At 33.4% G+C, this 14,056-nt stretch overlaps 2 protein-coding genes across 3 annotated transcripts; one reads left to right on the top strand and one right to left on the bottom strand.

The window, feature by feature from the left end:
* Nucleotides 1-6,172: 6,172 nt before the first annotated feature.
* LOC111882006 (uncharacterized) lies at nt 6,173-7,066 on the bottom strand. Its single transcript, XM_023878374.1, has 2 exons — nt 6,523-7,066; nt 6,173-6,453 (listed from the first exon to the last, which is right to left on the bottom strand). The coding sequence occupies exons 1-2, from the start codon at nt 7,064-7,066 to the stop codon at nt 6,173-6,175; spliced, it is 825 nt and encodes a 274-aa protein (XP_023734142.1).
* A 3,180-nt stretch (nt 7,067-10,246) lies between these two features.
* On the top strand, nt 10,247-12,671 carry LOC111882021 (aquaporin PIP1-2). 2 transcript variants are annotated; one of them, XM_042898265.2, is made up of 4 exons: nt 10,247-10,733; nt 10,829-11,127; nt 11,219-11,359; nt 12,285-12,671. In XM_042898265.2, exons 1-4 carry the CDS (start codon nt 10,403-10,405, stop codon nt 12,327-12,329), a joined length of 816 nt encoding a protein of 271 aa, XP_042754199.1. In that variant the 5' UTR covers nt 10,247-10,402; the 3' UTR covers nt 12,330-12,671. The 2 variants fall into 2 exon arrangements, with proteins under 2 accessions (XP_042754199.1, XP_023734158.1); XM_023878390.3 differs by having other exon boundaries at nt 12,269-12,671.
* Nucleotides 12,672-14,056: the final 1,385 nt, after the last annotated feature.

The raw sequence follows: 14,056 nt of genomic DNA, 5'->3' as shown, positions 1-14,056 counted from the left end.
TTTAGCATGTTCATTGTTTCTCTGTTAATATCCACTTTTCTTTTATGATTTTTTTTTATGATTGTTTAACATGTTTAATTGTTTAGGATTATTAATAATTTGATATAAATGTAACAGTGGTTGTTTGTGTTTCTATTATAGATTATGAGCACTCCCGTTTCAAGTTCCAATCCATTTGAAGAAGCACAGTGGAATACTGTCCCATGTGGTTAACAAGCTTCCACTCCTGGTTCAAGTTCCAATCCATCTGAAGAAGCACAGCCGAATATTGAAGAGTCTTTGTGATCACAAACATGATTTGCAAGTTATGATCACCTCCCAGGATTATTAAAAAAGTACTTAGATTAGAAAAAGCAAAAAAAATTTAAGCTTATCATATTGAATGAAAACTTTTGGAATAATTGTGCTATCATAGTAAAGGTGACGACTCAAATGTTAAGATTTTTACGGATTTGTGATTCAGATGAAAAGCCAACATTAGGTAAAACTTTATATATATATATATATATATATATATATATATATATATATATATATATATATATATATATTCTTTAATGATGTTTACAAATATATTATCATTTTTATTATTTTAATTGATGTCTTTTCTTTTAGGTTATGTATACGAAGGGATGTATAGAGCAAAAAAAGAAATTAAGAAACTTTTTCGCAACAACATAGAGTTGTACACCCATTATATTAACATTATTAAAAATCAATGGGATAGGATGTTGCGTAAGAGTCTTCATGCTGCTGCTTATTGGTTGGATCTAATCTTTCAATATGATCAATAAATTGTTTCCAAGAAACTAGAGGTGGTGGTGGGGGGGGGGGGGGGAGGGGGGTATGGATATGATTGAGCGTTATAATAGTATTGGTACCATGGATGGTCTAACTCTCACGGACCAACTGAAGTTGTTTCATGAGCATGAATGTAGTTTTTGTAGAAAACTTGCTTTCGCTTCTCGCAATACTACTCGTCCAGGTAACTTTTTTTTTCAATTTTTTATTAATAGTAAACTATAGTAAAAATATTATAATGTTATTTTTTATTTTAAATTAGATGAATGGTGGAAATTACATGGTGGAGATGCTCCGGAATTGCAAAAATTTGTAATTATTTTAAGCTAAACAACTTCTTCTTCTGGGTGTGAGAGGAATTGGAATGTCTTTGAAAGAATCCACACTAAATGAAGGAATCAGTTGGAGCATCAAATGCTTAATGACCTTGTTTATTTTCATTATAATTTGCGTCTACAAAATAGCTAACTTATACTTTTACTCTTTTTTTTTCCACTTTCTTTATTGACAAAATTGCAAGTTTGGTCCCTCAGGTATGTCAAAAATTGGATGTTTGGTACAAAATGTTTTGGAGTTGCACTACTGGTACAAAAAGTGAATTTTATTGCACGTTTAGTCCAAATGTTTTTGGAAAAACTTAAAATGACTAATTTACGCTTCATATTTTGTTTTCTTAATTTTCTTTTATTGCATAAATTAAAAAAAGACAAAAAGAAAATACCACCCACCCACCCATACACACACACACACTCTTTCTTTCTTTCTCTCTTTCTCTTTCTCTCTCTCTCTCTCTCCCTCCCTTTCTTTCTCTCACCGTCTCTTTCTTTCTCTCTTTCTCTCTCTCTCTCTCTCTCTCTCTCTCTCTCTCTCTCCCTCCCCTCCTCTCTCTCTCTCTTACCAAGAAGCGATTTATCAAGCGCCACCTTCTTTCCTTAACCTTTTCCAGTTACCCAGATGCTCAAACTCATCAATCTTGTTTTCAAACCCAACCCACATGGATCAAAACTTGTATGATCGGTTACCTCCATCTATAGCATCTGTTCTTCAGAAAATTGCTTCACTCTCTACACATATTGAAAAATTAAAAAACATACACTCACACATAGTGAAGAACAGTGTAAACCCATTTGAAATTGGAATCCTTCTATTGGATGGTTTTCCCTCAACTGGTGTGCTTCACGAACCAAATCCCACTCTCACCCCTTCTGAATCCCTCTGTTTTGACTAAGAAATTAAAAACAGAGAGCTTATATTTGGATATGAAACATATGCTGAGTTTTTTCAAGAACTATCAATTTTTGAAAAATAGAGGAGGCGATTTTCACTGGATGGATCAAAACTTCAACCCAATTTTATGATCAATCAAAAATTCCCCACTTTTCACTAGATAGATCAAAACTTCAACCAAAAAATCAATGAAAAGAAACATCTAATTAATTTTCTCTATAGAAATACCCTCAAAAACCTAGATCTCGTTCCAGCTGGATAGTTATGGTGTTTTTTACCTCCATAGAGATGAGACGCCCATATCATCCTTTAGTCGGTGAAATTGAGCAACCGATGACATCGACCAAGAGGTTTCCGACATGAACAGAAGGGGTTTCGATGATGGTGGTGTTTTTTTTCTGATAATTGCTTACTTTTCAGATCCATTCTTTGCCAAAAATAATAAAGCCCATATCTCGAAGTCTCGAATCATTCATCACACTTCTATGTTGAATTTTGATATGTTTGGTCTGAGAAAGGTGAGATTAATGGTGGTGGTGTGCTCCTGAAAGTGGTTTTTTTTTTCTGCGTTGAGAGAGAGAGAGAGAGAGAGGGTGGGTGGTATTTTCTTTTTGTCTTTTTTTTTTTTTTAAATTTATGCAATAAAAGAAAAATAAGAAAACAAAATATGAAGGATAAATCAATCATTTTAAGTTTTTCCAAATACATTTGGACCAAACCCGCAATATAATTCACTTTTTAGACCAGTGGTGCAACTCCAAAATATTTTGTACCAAACATCCAATTTTTGACATACCACAGAGACCAAACTTGCAATTTTGTCTTCTTTATTTATGTGGAAAACTATATTAATTTTTTTTTCTAGGCTCAAGGATTACAAAAAGTCTTATGATTCGATCGATTATAAAGTATTGATAAAATCGAGTTTTTGGTGGTTGATGAAATACCGAAATGTGAACTAAGTTATAATGAATTGGAAAATCTGGTTGAAGAAGAATCACCAAGGTACGATGAATCAACACTCATTGAATCCCAAGTTTTTCAAGGTTAGTATTTTATGTTATTCTATCAATATTTTGTTATTCTTCTATTTGAGTTTAAGTTTTGTTAAAATTGAATTTGTATTTGATATTGAAGATGATGATTGAGTTGCGTTAAAAGAAATTGACATGGATTCTTTTAGATGAAAATTAAATTATGATTCAAGTTTGGATTTTGATACATTTCATGGTATTTTGATGTTTACGTTGTGAACTTTGTTTTTTTTTTTTTGAAGACTAGAATCAACACGTGTTGAATTATTTTCATGGTACTTTGTATGTTTGGTATTTTTATTTAATATTGAAAACTTATGTTTGTTGTTATTTTTGGTTTAAAGTTTATTTTGTATTTTTTGGAATATTTTAAAATTTTAAATACAATAATCAAGGTTGTCAAGATCGGGATCGTACGTAAGATCATTTTTGGGTTTGTAAGATCGGGATCGGGATCCTAAGATCCCACAAAATAAAACATAATTTTAATTTATAATTTTTAAACATGAAAAATATTTCAAACATTTAATTTTTCGTTCAAAAGTTATAAAAACTTCAAAATATTAGTCATAAGTCACAATACAAAATTATAAATAGTAAATAGGTAAAGGGTAAATTAAAGACATAAAGTGGTAAAAATAATTTTTATTTGCAAAAAAAAAGTCAAAGGAAGGTAGGATCGGATCGGATCGGATCTCGATCCTACGATCTTACGATACTACCTGTAATCCTACCCCAAATACAATACTTTTACGATCCAGATCGTTTTTCATACTTAGGATCGTGATCTTACGATTAGGATCGCGATTTTGGCAACCATGACAATAATGATGTCATCCGGTTTTTTAAACCGGTCCATGACCCATCGACCAGGTATGGCGGCTGGTTCGATGTCCGATCCGGTTTTCAAAACATTGACTCCAACGGCTGCTACCAGCTCGTTGGGATTTTCCTCCTCTAGATCGTCAAAACCGTACACTGGCGATGCGGGTGCGTCGTCTGGGCACGTCCAGATCTTCATCTTCATCAAACAATACTTTCTTTTTGTAGCAAAATCTTTGTTTCTAAGTTCAGTCGGCAACCCAATTTAGAATGAAATTAAATCAGACTTGCAGTTTTGGGAGTAAAATTATAAGAACAGGAGCCATTGAGGTCAAATTTATGGTTGTTGATTTGAGAATCAATCCATATACTAGTGTTGTGTGTGCTTTTCTGTTTTGTATTGATATTTGATGAGTCGTTTGCGATTTTTAATTTATTGTCTTTCTATTTATTGGCTTATGATTTTTGTGGGATTTAACCCCCAATTGAAAAACCATTTTACTTTGAACAAGCTTAAGGTAAGTATCAACACTTGAGCTTCATTATGGTTCATTTGTTGTGGATTTAACCCCTAAAATACTACCCGTAAATACACTTTAAGCTGTTTGAACTGCTCTTTTTCTTATCCTTCAGAAATGATACTCCAGTTTTTCTCGTAACTGGATCTTGTTGACACCTCACTAGCCTTATGGGTTTCCCTCTCAACTCAAAGTGATTTAATCGCGATAACAATTGGACCACAATCGGTGATGTGGCAAGTTTGGTCAACAAAGGAAAAAGTCAATGTGGGGAAATTGGTCAACAAATATCAATGTGTTCAAGCCCTTCAAAGGTTTTAAATTCCAGGAATTGGGTTTGTTCAAGATGGAGTTAGAGTGCATTTTGAATAAGAGGATTTAATTGTGAAAAAACTGATTAGTTTGTTAAGTTTGTGGGGGAGAATCAAGAAACAATGGAAAATGATTCTTATCATATGTGTACTTTTGGATTTAGTTTTTATTTAAGAGAAAACTCAGAAAATGACCAAAAACAATAGGTGGTTTGAAGAAAATAACCAATGAAAAACACATTTCAGAAAATGACCAAAGGATCCGCAGACCACCCTCTGCGGATCTATTAAGCCTTCTGCGGATTTGCTACACCTCTACGGAATGTAGTTTTTTTTTTTTAATTTTTTTTTATTTTTTGACCAAAGGATCCGCAGAGCACCCTCTGCGGATTTGCTACACCTCTGCAGAATGTAGTTTTTTTTTATTTTTTATTTTTTTTTTATTAATTTTTTTCATTTTTTTGCGTTAATTTTAGTTTATTAATATTATAATTATTTTTTTAAATACACTAATACATTATGTTGTTATTATGTAAAAAATTTGACAAAAAAGGTTTTTTTTTCCATTTTTTGCGTTAATTTTAGTTTATTTATATTAAATTTTCTTTTAAATACACTAATACAAACAAAATACATATAAATAACGTAATACAAACCGGTGCATATAAATAACCTAATTAAAATTATACAAATATTCCATGTTTTTTATAGGTTAGAAAACATACCTTAAAAAACATAAACATACAACCCTCATAATAAACATACTTTGAAATAAACTTTATTCATTCAAATCGAACCACGAAAACTTTGATCTGTTTTCGTATTCTGTCCATAGGTTATCTGTTGCTTGTGTCCCTAGGTTTACTGTCTCTTGTGTCCATTGGTTATCTGGCTCTTGCTGCCATTGGTACTCGGTGCAACCCTGCCATTGGTTCTGTGGCTCTTCCTGCTGTTGGTATTCGGTCTCTTGCGCCCATTGGTTATGTAGCTCCTGCTGCCATTGATGTTCGGTATGTTGTGTCCATTGGTTGTCTGGATGCTGCTGCCATTGATGTTCGGTCTGTTGTGTCCATTGGTTGTCTGGCTGTTGCTGCCATTGTTGTTTGGTATGTTGTGTCCATTGGTTCTCTGGCTCATGCTACCATTGGTTTTTGGTCGCTTGCGTCTGTTCCTCTTCTGTCGCTTTTGACCCACTCCCTGAAGCCCCAATATGTTTTTTAGTTTTACTTTGGTTCTTTGGAACGATTTCCTTACACGTCCTTGCATTATGAGTTGTGCTATGGCATCTAGTACACCTTCTTATTTTTGGTTCCTCACCTTGAGATGGAATACGATTGGTGTTTTTTGGTCTACCGGCTTGACGTATTTCCATCACAGGAGACTTAACAACCATAAGGTCATCCAGAACCTCCCAATCACTAAGTTCTGAAAGAGGGTATACGGCCTGCTCGTACGTTCTTCAATATGTATCAATTTTATAAGCATCTATAGCCATATGCCCACAACAATCGTTTTTCAAGTGCGTTAAAACCATTATCACATGACCACATGGCAAACCAGTTAGTTGCCAATATCTGCAAGAACAAGTCTTTTCCCTCAAATTCACTATGCCGCCACTTTTGAAGTCATGCACTTGATATGTTGTATTGTTAACACCGGATACCAACCATCCTTGAATCCCCTTTTTATTTTTTTTAACCATATCTTCAGCCCACTTCGTAAGTATTGTTGTACTTTTTTCTGTTAAAGCAAACATATATTATTATATATGACATTTATCATATAATTTAAAATTTAACATAATCATACCTGCAGCCATCCGCCGTTTGTAAAACCATTTCTGCATAAGTGAACGAAAGAACTCAAGAAGTGGTAATATACTTAACTTCCTTGCTTTATTTGATACAACATTCATGGACCTCGCACTATTTGAGGTCATATAATCATACCTCGTGGTAGGGCAATACGCTCCGGTCCATTTCTCACGTGGAATTTGACTGAGATATGTCGCTACATCATCTCTTATATTACGAAGTCTCCCCCAATAGAATTCAAACTTAGTGGTTTTGTAAGCTCTTACCAGCTTCCAAAACAAAATTGTTGTTTTTTTGGTTTTTCCAAAGGTTTGGACTATGTTTCCTATTAGATGAAAACCACACAATCCATGTTGAGCATTTGGAAAAACATTTTGAATACTTACAACAATTACGGGTGCTTTATCTCTGACCATTGTCAGACCTTCCACATCACCAATGCATTCATGTAGTTTTTCAAGAAACCATGTCCAAGAATCTGTAGTCTCTTTTGGGCAAATTCCATACCCAATAGGCAAGATCTGATTGTTGCCATCCATGGCTACTGCATGCAAGATGGTGCCTTAGTACTTTCCCTTCAAATGAGCACCATCCATAATAATAACTTTTCTACAACACTCTCTGAAAGCACGTATCTGCGACAACAATATAAAAACCATTAATATATCAACAATATAAATTGTTTATAAACATTTAAGATAATAGCAAATATATTTAAAAATATATTACCGCGCATCCAATTGCAAAAAAGCAATACTCAAAACGATCATCCGAATCAGTTTTTATGTACGCCACAGTACCAGGATTATGTTTCTTCAGATTGTGAAAATAAATTGGAAGTTTGGAGAAACTTTCTTCGGGGGTCCCCATCATCAATCCCAAAGCAAATTCTCTAGCATGCCACGCTTGTGAATAACTCATATTTATTTGTAGCAAAGCATTCATATCTCTATATATATCATTAGGCTTCCAAACTCTCAAACTTCCTTGACCCATAATGTTATGTATTATGGTTCCCACAACTTCGCTATTTGCTTGCCTATGATTTGGGTGTATAAGCAATGAAGAACATGTATGCTCGTCATTAAACGTCTTAATTTCAAACATTTCTGTTCCTTTAATGACACATGCGTATAAACACCAATGACAGTTTTCTTGCATACAAACAACCTGGTACCGAGATTTTGAAGATTTTTCAACCTTTATCTGAAACTTTTCTCTAACGGCTTTGAATTTAATAACAAATGCTAGCTCCTTTTTGGTGTTATAGGTTTGATTGACAAATAATTTATCATTCAGACCTAAACTGTGAAATGGTCTAGGTTCAAGAATAGGTTCTGGACAATCAGGAATAGAAGGAATACAATACCATGGATTAAAAGCAGTTTTTCGTTGCGTGTACTCATCATCCGACCACCCTTCATTTGATTTTTCCTCACATCTTCGATCATCAATTTTAGGAACTTTTCCAAACTCGAACAAATTTTCACGTTGTAATTCAGTCATGCCCACTTTTGGTTCTTTATCATTATCTGATACAAAAGTGTCATTTCCTCTTCCCCTTGAACGGTTTCCATCACACTGGCTTTCTCTACGACCTCTATTAGTTTTTGTTGGATTAAACTGGTTGTTAACCACAACTTGTTCTTCATCTACCACCGTTAAATATAAATGCACCGTCTTCTTTGATTCAGACATTACATGTCTCAATTGAAATACATCAGTTTCATCTCCAAGCTCCATGACATATCCTAACTCCGGGTGTTTAAAAGACAAACATATATGACTATTTAACACATGCGCCTTACTTCTAATCATTTGTAATAACATTTCATGGTCAATGTTAGGATGAAGATTTAAACCATAGTTTTTCACATTATTTCTAACGTAAACCTCAACTCCATTAACTAACTGCCACGACCCTCCCGTACACAAAATAACAAAACTCATTTTACAAATCACTCTCTACAAACACAACGAAAAAACAACTTTTACTAGTAATTGAAACTCACAAACTCACAAATAACCACTTAAATACGTCTATAACTTCTATAACTGATCCGCAGAGGTGTACACTGATCCTTAGAGGCGTGCACTGATCCTTAGAGGCGTTCACTGATCTGTAGAGGTGTACACTGATCCTTAGCGGTGTGCACTGATCCGCAGAGGTGTACACCGATCTTTAGAGGTGTACACTGATCCGCAGAGGTGTACACCGATCCTTAGAGGTGTGCACTGATCCGCAAAGGTGTACACTGATTATTGTATTACGTTATTTATATGTATTTCGTTTGTATTAGGTTATTTACAAAACCAGTTGAGTTAACTTTTACTTTATTCCATAGAACATAAAATACAAAATAGTACAAATACATGAAAAACATACATTAGCAGCAAACGTATTACATAAAACATGTCATTATTTTTAATCTTTTTTTTAGTCAATTTTTTTACATAATAATCACATAAAGTATAAGTGTATTTAAAAAAATATATATTAATAAACGAAAATGAACGCAAAAAAAAAAACAAAAAAAATATTAAAAAAATTAAAAAACCAACATTCCGCAGAGCTGTAGCTAGATTCGCACAAGCTTTAATGGATCCGCTGAGGGTGGATTCCCAAAGAGTTTTGTGGACTGATATCAAACATAAGTTTATTATTTTTAACCTTTTTTTTGTCAAATTATTTATATAATCACATAAGATATTAGTGTATTAAAAAAATTAATATTAATAAACGAAAATGAACAAAAAAAAAACGAAAAAACGAAAAGAAAAATAAAAAAACAGCAATTCCGCAGAGCTGTAGAGGATCCGCAGAGCATTTAATGGTTCCGCAGAGGGTGTAAACTGATCTGTAGAGGTGTACACTGATCCGCAGAGGTGTACACTGATCCATTGATAACGGTTCTGTGGATTCCCAAACAGTTATGTGGACTGATATCGAACATAAGTTCATTATTTTTAACATTTTTTTGTCAAATTATTTATATAATCACATAAAGTATTAGTGTATATAAAAAAATATATTAATAAACGAAAATGAACGAAAAAAAAAAATGAAAAAACGAAAAAAAAACAGCAATTCCGCAAAGGTGTAGCGGATCCGCAGAGCAGCTAATAGATTAGCAGAGGGTGCTCTACGGATCCTTTGGTCATTTTCCAAAATCCATTTTTCCTTGGTCATTTTCTTCGAATAACCTTTTCTTTTTGATTATATCACAAATTTTCTCTTTATTTAATTATCACATAAAGATTGAATTATTTTTTTTCTTAATATATATATATATATATATATATATATATATATATATATATATATATATATATATATATATATATATATATATATATATATATATATATATAAAGGATTGACCAAAAAAACATCCTAATTTATAATTTAGACACCTGGGGTTGGCTAAACACAGTCGTTTGATCCATCACTACATTTTATTTGCCTTCATCTCCAAGGTCCTACTTTTTTATAATAGAAAAAGTGGTTTGAAATTTCAAAACGATTTTCAAACTTTTTTGTCAGAAAATATATTTCAAAAATCTCAAAATTCGAATTCGATGGTCATTTTTTTTTTGGAAAAATATAGTTATTATATGATATTGATTTAGGAAATATTGTATTTTAAAAGTAAATATCACTTAAAATAATAATATATATTGAATAAATAATAATAATAAAGTTATTTTACATGGTGTATGCCTGTGTTTGCAAAAAAAGATAGGAGTATGAAGGATGCCTGAATTCCGTTAAAATGTAGAGGACGTTGATAAGCTTCCATTTTCAACCACCATTCGCTTCCATTACAATTACAAATACCACAGACATTTTTACAGAAATTAACACAGAAACCAAAATGGAAAGAAGGGAAGATGGCGTTCATTTGGGAACCCACAGATTCAGGGACAGACGCCCACTCGGCACGGCGGCTCGAATTTACGACAAAGATTACAAAGAGCCGGAGGCCGTTCCGTTCTTCGAGGCGGCGGAGCTCTGCTGCTGGTCATTCTACAGAGCTGCCATAGCCGAATTCGTTGCCACTTTTCTGTTTCTATACATCTCCCTCATGACAGTCATCCAAGTCTCCAAATCCCAAAACAAATGCTCCTCCGTCGGCGTCCAAGGAATCGCCTGGGCCTTCGGTGGCATGATTTTCGCACTTGTCTATTGCACCTCCGGCATCTCAGGTCAGCTGCCCTAATTTCTACAATTAATTTCTCAAAATCGGTGTGTTTCAGATTGTCAAAACCATTTAATTTATAACGATTTGGGTCTCTAACAGGAGGTCATATCAATCCTTCGGTGACATTTGGGTTGTTTCTGGGTAGAAAGATGTCGTTTCCGAGGGCGTTGTTGTACATGGTGATGCAATGCGCCGGTGCAATATGTGGCGCCGGAGTTGTAAAGGGGTTTGAAGGGGAGAAAGTATTTGAGCTACACGGCGGTGGCGCCAACGTGGTTTCTGAAGGATACGGCAAAATCGACGGCCTTGGGGCGGAAATCGTCGGAACATTCATCCTTGTGTACACCGTCTTCTCCGCCACCGACGCCAAGTTCAGTGCTCGCGATTCCCGCGTTCCTGTACGTATTCATAAGATTGATTAATGTAATTTTATCGATTAATTTGTTGGAAAGAGACAAGATCATAGTTTTGTGTGGTTTGATTTGGCAGATTTTGGCGCCATTGCCAATTGGGTTTGCGGTGTTTTTGGTTCATTTGGCCACCATTCCGATCACCGGCACTGGGATTAATCCGGCGAGGAGTCTGGGAGCTGCCATTATCTATAACAAGGAGCAAGCATGGAATGAACATGTTAGTGTAGTCCACTATTATTATATAGTTTCATCTTTTAATACAATTATTATTATATATATATTATGGAAATTGTTTTGTAAAGTTCTACAATTTTATTTTTGTCCATTTTAGTCCCTAGATTTTATGTTGTTTTTCTGGTAGAATTGGTCCCTGTATTTTGGTAACTTTAGTCCTTATTTTTTAGCTATTTTGACACTTTTGGTCATTGTAATCGATATTTTTACATTTTTTAAAAACCTTTTAATATTTAAAGTTTGGCCACAAAACTTTAATGGTTGATCCCTTTTCTATTTAGGAACCTTTTAATATTTAAAGTTTGGCTACAAAACTTTAACTGTTTGATAACTTTAACGGTTTGACAACTTTGGTCCTCATTTTTTAGCCATTTTGACACTTTTGGTCACTGTAATCGATATTTTTACATTTTTTAGAAACCTTTTAATATTTAAAGTTTGGCCACAAAATTTTAACGGTTTGACAACTTTGATCCCTTTTCTATTTAGGAACCTTTTAATATTTAAAGTTTGGCCACAAAACTTTAACGGTTCGACACTTTGATCCATTTTCTAAAAACTTGTTAATTCCTACTGCTTTCATTCTTTAGCCATTTTCACACTTGTGGTCCTTACAGTCAAAACTTTTACATTTTTTCATAAAAACATGAACAAAACGATCTAGGGCAAAGCACGAGCTTGTCATCCTTGCACTTTCTACGTCTATCACATTTATCGATTCGGAAACAACATTGAAAGTTTCTGGCCCCCGCGTAGTGGGGGTAACCTTTCTAGTTATATATTTTGATATTTTAATAAAATGTTTTGATGATTTAATAAACCTCATTTTCCTTTTTGCCATTTCTTGATTAATGATAAAATAGTAATAATTAATGAGTATGTTTTTGAACAGTGGATATTCTGGGCAGGACCAATGTCGGGGGCAACATTGGCGGCAGCCTACCACCAACTAATCATCAGAGCGTTTCCTTTCAAAGGAAGACCATCTTTGCCCCAGTAACTTTCACTTTTAGTCTAAAATACCCCCTTACCAAAATAAAGTTAATGGTTTGATCCATTCAGGTGTTTGAAAAGGCGTCCATTCCCTAAAGTGTTAAAGGGTTTAACTCCTTTGATGGACAAATTGTGTAGTTAGAAGTATAATCTAGAGGATGTATTTTAGCTCTTCTAAAAAGAAGACATGTAAATACAACGTGCATAAATCATTCTAACCACCATACATTTTGTATAATATCATTTTTGTTATGCATATACTTATCCTAAAAATGGTGTAACGCGTGTTATATTATGTTAACATTTTGGGTAACAGATCTCAATATGAACACAAACATCCAAACCCATATATACATATGTATTTTGTTATATATATAAAATATGTTTGTCCATCTTTTTAGAATCCTAAACAAACTACAGAACTTTATCACTATTCACCAACAAAATCTACCATCTAAGTTCAACTAGTTATAACTAATTGTTATATCATTCAAACCAACAATTTTGAAATCCAAGCAGCTATAGACCCGATTATGTGTACCTGGTTATCATACATGTGAAAAAAGACACGAGCACTTCTTTTTCTTTTTTAGTAAAAAAGTCTTATTCGTATTTTCTTTCGTTTCATTTTGTATTTTAGGATGAAATAAACAATTTTTTTTTGAAGGGAGTAAAATAATTGTTATGGATTTAATTAATCAATATCTTTTTTTTTTATTAAAGAGATTTTTAGAACAATTTTTTTTTTTTGTTTTGAAGCAGCCAACCATAAATATAATAAAAAGAGAGGACGGACGAGCGAAGAGTTAGAATGAGAATTACAAAAAGTTCAACGAGTTTTTAACAAAGTTAAAGCCTATCTATATTACATTTGGAATTCCTATATCTTTTATTTAGTAAAGATATTTTCAGAAAAAAAAAACTTTTTTTTTGAAGTTTTTGAAACAGCCAACTATATAAGAGAGGACAAACTAGCAAAGAGCTAGAATGAGAATTACAAAGAGTTCAACGGTTTTTAACCAAATTAAGCTTATCTTTATTACATTTAGAATTCATACTTACATACCATTTTAAAGAAAATTGACGAATATAATCAACAATCTCACATTGTTTCGACCTACCATCTGAAAACTTTATCTTTTCAAAATCTCCAAATATACAAAATGATAGTACACACAACCGCATCCACCATTTTTTTCCTAGAGATAGGTATAAGGTCGATCAACCCAAACATTTCATCGATGGATCCTACTTGAGAAAGAGAGATATCCAACCACTTGAGAATTGCATTCCAAGTTTGCGCATGTATAAATGCAGTTTGCTCACAACCCAAACATTTCGTTCAATAACATTTCTCAATGACGAGTGATATTAGGTGAATGTATATTTTGCATCTTTGGGAGCATGTATAAGTGCAGTTTGTCCACAACGAAAATCAAGGATATGATGATGAATGTTTGTTTCTTTGTACGGAATAAAATAACCTCTAGCTAGTATTTCACAATCCAGTAGGAGCAACGTAATACATATCTTTAATGAAAAATAAAACATGTTATTTTATTTTTTTAAATGGTTAGAAACATAGAAGTTTATGTTCAAGTCTACGCTCATGTACCCAAGTCATAAAGACGATCTTAACAAGCTCCTTAATAGATACGTATTATGTTGGCTACTTGGCTTTAACTTG

Source organism: Lactuca sativa, chromosome 9, assembly GCF_002870075.4.
Source record: "Lactuca sativa cultivar Salinas chromosome 9, Lsat_Salinas_v11, whole genome shotgun sequence".
In the NCBI taxonomy this organism is placed as follows: domain Eukaryota; kingdom Viridiplantae; phylum Streptophyta; class Magnoliopsida; order Asterales; family Asteraceae; genus Lactuca; species Lactuca sativa.
This window is presented reverse-complemented; position numbering and strand designations above follow the sequence as displayed.

What these genes read in the sequence shown, in the direction of transcription:
- LOC111882006 (XM_023878374.1), bottom strand. Translation starts at nt 7,066, where the DNA reads ATGGATGGCAACAATCAGATCTTGCCTATTGGGTATGGAATTTGCCCA. An exon ending in CAAACGGCGGATGGCTGCAG is followed by an intron (nt 6,454 to 6,522) that starts GTATGATTATGT and finishes TTGCTTTAACAG; the next exon opens with AAAAAAGTACAACAATACTT.
- LOC111882021 (XM_023878390.3), top strand. Translation starts at nt 10,403, where the DNA reads ATGGAAAGAAGGGAAGATGGCGTTCATTTGGGAACCCACAGATTCAGG. An exon ending in TTGCACCTCCGGCATCTCAG is followed by an intron (nt 10,734 to 10,828) that starts GTCAGCTGCCCT and finishes GGTCTCTAACAG; the next exon opens with GAGGTCATATCAATCCTTCG. An exon ending in AGCAAGCATGGAATGAACAT is followed by an intron (nt 11,360 to 12,268) that starts GTTAGTGTAGTC and finishes GTTTTTGAACAG; the next exon opens with TGGATATTCTGGGCAGGACC.